Source organism: Miscanthus floridulus, chromosome 7 (genome assembly GCF_019320115.1).
Source record: "Miscanthus floridulus cultivar M001 chromosome 7, ASM1932011v1, whole genome shotgun sequence".
Classification (NCBI taxonomy): domain Eukaryota; kingdom Viridiplantae; phylum Streptophyta; class Magnoliopsida; order Poales; family Poaceae; genus Miscanthus; species Miscanthus floridulus.
This window is the reverse complement of record NC_089586.1, coordinates 118,632,201-118,637,988: the sequence shown is the minus strand read 5'-3', so window position 1 is coordinate 118,637,988 and position 5,788 is coordinate 118,632,201. Positions and strand designations below refer to the sequence as shown.

Below are 5,788 nucleotides of genomic sequence, written 5' to 3'. Positions count from 1 at the left end.
CCCGTGAGTTAGTGGAGATGGAATCCGCAATTAATCTGGCGACAGCGTTGTTTTTACCTCTGTCAGGACGAGTGCCAGCCCCCAAGTGGATCAAGTGGTCGCCTGGACTCAACCGTCCATCGCCATTTCTCTATTCCCCTGCTTTCGGCTAAGTACGGACAGCTGCACGGTGGTTTAAGAAATGACACAATCGCGTGATTAGGAAAGGAGAGCGGGCGCGAGGGTGGTTAACGAAAGGTCTGTAAACAATTAGCGGCGGACAGCTCGATGAGCTTGGATCATACGGAATGGCGTCACCGATGAATGTTGAAAAGAATGGCGTCGCTGTAAGCGTCAATTTGATTTGATCCGGTAGTGAGCCCACACTGAACTACTATTGAGAGTTGCGACACCTGGGCTTTAATGTCAGCCTTATGGGGCCACAATTGGCTCGGTGCAGAATTCCATCCTCACACAAGCGGGGCCAAACTCTTGGCCTGCCACGGACGACTGCGCTATTTCCTGATGTGGGCTCGTATCACAGCCCAGGTCAGCGGGGCTGTGTGTCTGGTTGGGCTGCCTCGGGCCTTGCGGTGTTGGCGTGGCAGCTCGTGGCTGCGCCGGTGCTCCGCGGTGGTGCAAGACCGAGACCTGAGAGGCGAGAGAGTCAGAAGCGAAGCGAAGCGAAGAGAAACCAAGCAATCCGCCTCATCCCCGGCTCGGCGGCTCGACACGATGCTCGCGACCGCCTCGCCGCACCTCCAGGCGGCCGCGCGCCGCCTCTCTTTAGCGGTGCCCGTGAATCAGGGCTGCAGCAGCGTCCGCCTCCCGCACCGACGCCCCGGCCGGTACGCGTCGGTGCGCGCGGCGTCGACGGCCGCCCCGCCCGCGAAGGAAGGGGCGGAGGACCTGGGGTTCCAGGAGATGTCGTCCGGGACGCGGCGACGGTACTACATGCTCGGGGGCAAGGGTGGGGTCGGGAAGACGAGCTGCGCGGCGTCGCTGGCCGTGCGGTTCGCCAACGACGGCCACCCGACCCTCGTCGTCTCCACCGACCCCGCGCACTCGCTCAGCGATTCCTTCGCACAGGTCGCTCATCCCGCTGAATGCTTCCTGAGACATGCTTGATTCTAAAGCATCTTGTTCTTACTTAACTGCTTCATTTTGCTTCCTTGGCGTTTCAGGATTTGAGTGGTGGGACGCTCGTGCAGGTCGACGGCCCTGATTCACCTCTGTTTGCGCTTGAGGTGAGAAACATCACATTCTGAACAGTGACAAGGACCTATGGAACATGCAGATCAATTGAGCATAAGTGTTGCAAAAAGCACCGTAGGTGTGGTGGTGGAGTCATAGGTGCACTGAGTCTACACACCTCCATCTAAAAATTCTGAGCAGTAGTGTAATAGACTAGTAGTTAGTGTTCCATAATATAAGCATGTATGAGAATTGATTTCCATTGGCCACGAGCAGCTTTGATCCTTGCAAGATGAAGCTCCTGGCCGGTTGGCAGTTGCTGCCATTATTGATTTCTCTTAACAGGGCAGTTTGCATTCCTGTTACCTCAAACTTTTTTTTATTATGAATGGTTACAGTCTTCTAACAGGGCAATGCCAATGAAACTAAAATAAGTGTGATGAGTTGACAACTTACGAAGGGCGGGCCTGGTGCAAGCGGTAGAGTCTTACCGTCTGTGACCGGAAGGTCCCGGGTTCGAGTCGCGGTCTCCTCGCATTGCATAGGCGAGGGTAAGGCTTGCCACTAACACCCTTCCCCAGACCCCGCACGGCGCGGGAGCTCTCTGCACTGGGTACGCCCTTTAGTTGACAACTTACATTGTTATATTCATAATGCCTAGAATAGATTTTTTAGTTAGTGGAAACAATAGGAGAGTGCCCCACTATGAATGCCTAGAATAGATTGGTGCGCACCGTTCTTATGTGTGACATGTTTGGAGTTTTGATGCAGATAAATCCTGAGAAGGCCCGGGAGGAGTTTCAGACAGCAAGTCAACAAAATGGAGGGACTGGGCTAAAAGATTTCATGGATGGCATGGGCCTTGGGGTGCTTGTTGAGCAGGTGCATGATCATATTTATGTATACTTTGTGTTCAGTCAACTTTCTGTAACCTGAGCATAAAGCACTTTGTTCCAGTTCAGTTCAGTATTTGGCTAATGCCATCTTCCAGTACAGCTTGGAGAGTTGAAATTGGGGGAATTATTGGACACACCACCACCTGGCCTGGATGAAGCAATTGCAATTTCTAAGGTAAGAAGACATGTGCATAGCTTATGGTATCCCTGCTTCTCATTCTTCTGATTGTAGTTTGTGACCTCCATTTTTGTGTCACTCAGGTTATGCAATTTCTTGAAGTACAAGATTACAGCATGTTTAGCCGCATTGTATTTGACACTGCCCCTACGGTAATAACCCTACCATTGTGTATCAAATTTTGAGTCAAGATACCCAGTTACATTATCAGCTATTATTTGCTACATTTTTTGACAGGGCCATACGCTCCGGTTACTATCCTTGCCAGATTTCTTGGATGCGTCCATTGGGAAAATCTTGAAGGTATTTGTTAGCTTCCATGCTTTGTGTTATTATGCTATGATTTAAGGCCCTTAAATCCTTAATATACACTGATTGCTGAGTGAAGAAAAAAATAGTTATATTGTAATCTTCTTACAATCCCCTTGTTTTATTCTGATGGCTCGACTTGTAGTGATTGCATATCCTCTGATATGGTTTCCTGTGACTTATTTAATATAGCCTTCTGCACTGTGCTGTATTGTTAACACATTCAGTTTGTGAAATTGGATAGCCGTATGTGCTTTTCTACATCTATGTGCTCAAAACATTCCTTATAATATGTTCATGTCTGTGTTAGTGAGCTCAACATTTTATTTTCCTTGGCGTTGCCAAACATCACATGCATCTCATTGAAATGGCTTGGTATGGCCAAAGATCATTCATTCCATCTGCTGTCTCTATAATTTAATTGGAATTTGATAATGATGTTGTTCTTCAGATATCATAGCTAGGAGATAATATTTCATCAGATGTTTATCGTTGTGTTCCGGCAACTTGAAATGGTGCTGTTTGTATCGTGTTGAGGTCTGCCTTCTTTTTGCAGCTGAGGAGCAAGATTGCTTCTGCAACATCAGCTATTAAATCAGTATTTGGACAAGAGATCCAACAGCAGGATGCAGTAGGTGTTCTGCTCAGTTCCTGTGGAATACAGTATATTTGTTTCTTCACTAGGTGTTCTAACCTCTAACTCATATTCATCCTCCTAAAGGCAAACAAATTAGAGAAACTCAGAGAAAGGATGGTCAAAGTGAGAGAGCTTTTCCGTGACACGGAATCAACAGAGTTTATAATCGTGACAATCCCAACGGTAACTTTTGTATTCTTAGCTCCCCATCCCGCTAGCATATGTACTCCCTTGAAGGTAATACTTGGCATTTTTCAGGTGATGGCAATCAGTGAGTCATCAAGACTGCATTCTTCGTTGCAAAAGGAAAGTGTTCCTGTAAGGAGACTCATTGTGAACCAAGTTCTGCCACTTTCAACATCAGACTGCAAATTCTGTGCTATAAAAAGAAAGGTACAAATGATGTGGCACCGACAGTTTAGATTTTCAGTTAATATCTGGTTCTTGTAAAACAGCTATTCACATGCACGTGAGATGTGACTTCGGCACTCCTACTCGGGAGGAGGAAAATATTAGTTTGAAAGGTCAAGTAGTGCCTAGAAAGGATATCTTTCGATATTTAGGATCAATGCTATAGAAGGACGGGGATATTAATGAAGATGTTAGCCATAGAATCAAAGTAGGGTGGATGAAGTGGTGCCAAGCATCTGGTGTCCTATGTGACAAAAGGGTATCACAGAAACTAAAAAGCAAGTTCTATAGAACGGCGATTAGACCTGCTATGTTGTATGGTGCAGAATGTTGGCCTACGAAAAGACGACATATTCAACAGATAAGTGTCGTGGAAATACGTATGTTGCGTTGGATTTGTGGTCATACAAGAAGGGATCGAGTTTGGAACGATGATATACGTGATAGATTAGGGATAGCATCAATTGAAGAAAAGCTTGTCCAACACCGGTTGAGATGGTTTGGATATGTCCAACGGAGACCTCCAGAGGCATCGGTGCGTAGAGGAATCCTAAGCCAGGATAGTAACTTGAAGAGAGGCAGAGGAAGACCGAAGTTGATTTGGGTAGAGGCAATAAAATGAGACTTGAAAGGATGGAATATACCCAAAGACTTACACCGTGTTCGGCTAGCTAGAATTGGCTGGCTGGTTGGCTACCGTTTTCAGTCGGAGCAGTGTTTTTCTCTCACAAAATTTCAGCATGAACAGTATTTTTCTGGTATGAACAGTAAAAATTTAAGTCCGGCCGAACCATGCCTTAGCCTTAGATAGGAGTGCTTGGAAAACTACCGGCCTGAACCTTGATGGCTTCTGTTGGATTTTAACTCTAGCCTGCCTCAACTTGATTGGGACTTAAAGGCTTTGTTGTTGTTGTTGTATCTGGTTCTGTAAAAACTACCGGCCTGTAGGAAAATTTATGCATCTCATTTTCTTTTACACAGGATCAAACACGTGCATTGGATATGATAAGGAGTGACCCGGAGTTGATGGGTTTGAACATTATCCAAGCACCTCTTGTGGACATGGAGATTAGAGGTGTTCCAGCTCTCAAGTTTTTGGGTGATATAGTTTGGAAGTAACTTCAGCTGTGGGAAACAGGATCACTTATAAGGGTGCTTAATTGGCCAATATTACTGTTAGCCTGCTGCGCGATTGCATTGCTCTGCAACTGACAATCTGTGGGCTCTTCTGGTATAAGCTTGAGAAGTAGTTTGCAGCGACAATACAGCATAACATACCCCCCGTGCATTAAATCTGAGTAGAAAGCACCGAATTGGAGGGTTTTGCTGCACGCCTGCACTAGCGTTTGATGACCGGTTACTCTTGGCAGTGATGCCAGTCGCCAGATTCGATTTAGTCCCAAATCAGGCTAATTGAGCTGAAATGCTGTAATGTTTATCCTTTTGTGTACATTAATTATTCCCAAGATAGATAGCAACACCTGTGGCCTTTTGGTTCGACGGCTTTGTGAAACTCTTCGTTTTTCCATACGTGCCATGTCAACTTTGTACAAGAAATGAGTTTTTTTTTCTTCTCCCCTGATGCAGTTGTTCAGGATATTTTTAAGCATTGGTTTATCTGCCAAGCGATGATGCTTGGGCTTGGGACGCTACGTTGATGTGATCGAACGGGTAGGAATACTGTAGAGGACAGGACGCGCGTGCCGCTCCGGAGCGTGTGACGTGTCTTTGGATTTCGCGCAGCATGCAGACCCGCGCCGCCCATGCAGGCCGATCGGGAAGGCAGTTCTGCCTCGGGAGTCGGTTCTGCAAGAGAAAATTATTCCGAACTACTTTTCAATGGCAGTAGTATTTTTCTCTCGTAACATCTTAGCATAACTATCGACGTAAACCAAATTTTAGCATCAGGGAAGAGGCATGTCTCTGCCGGTTTCTGCAGAAATGCTACTAGCCTATTGCCGCTATCCTTGTCATTGCATCGTCCAATCTGAATCTTGCATAGGAACCTGATGACATAACCTACCAAGGATCCACCGTTGCAATTTGTGGTTTTGATTTTGTAAAACCTTGAAATGGTGTGAAGCTGTTTCGAGAATACTCCTATTTTGCAAAACCTTTGGCACGGAGTGCTAGCTAGTCCTACTCCTTGTTGGTCTTAATGTATGGTTTCATCTAAAAAAATTT

General features: G+C 46.2%; 1 protein-coding gene across 1 annotated transcript; it reads left to right on the top strand.

Moving 5' to 3' along the window:
• The first annotated feature begins 636 nt into the window (after positions 1 to 636).
• Positions 637 to 5,149, top strand: LOC136464442 (ATPase GET3B-like). Its single transcript, XM_066463395.1, has 10 exons — positions 637 to 1,068; positions 1,164 to 1,226; positions 1,945 to 2,055; positions 2,170 to 2,244; positions 2,331 to 2,399; positions 2,485 to 2,550; positions 3,113 to 3,187; positions 3,278 to 3,376; positions 3,452 to 3,586; positions 4,586 to 5,149. Exons 1-10 carry the CDS (start codon positions 715 to 717, stop codon positions 4,721 to 4,723), a joined length of 1,185 nt encoding a protein of 394 aa, XP_066319492.1. The 5' UTR covers positions 637 to 714; the 3' UTR covers positions 4,724 to 5,149.
• Positions 5,150 to 5,788: the final 639 nt, after the last annotated feature.

Coding starts and splice junctions, on each gene's coding strand:
- LOC136464442 (XM_066463395.1), top strand. CDS start 715: ATGCTCGCGACCGCCTCGCCGCACCTCCAGGCGGCCGCGCGCCGCCTC. Junction 2,056..2,169: donor TTGGGGTGCTTGTTGAGCAG/GTGCATGATCAT, acceptor CTTCCAGTACAG/CTTGGAGAGTTGAAATTGGG. Junction 2,551..3,112: donor CCATTGGGAAAATCTTGAAG/GTATTTGTTAGC, acceptor TTCTTTTTGCAG/CTGAGGAGCAAGATTGCTTC.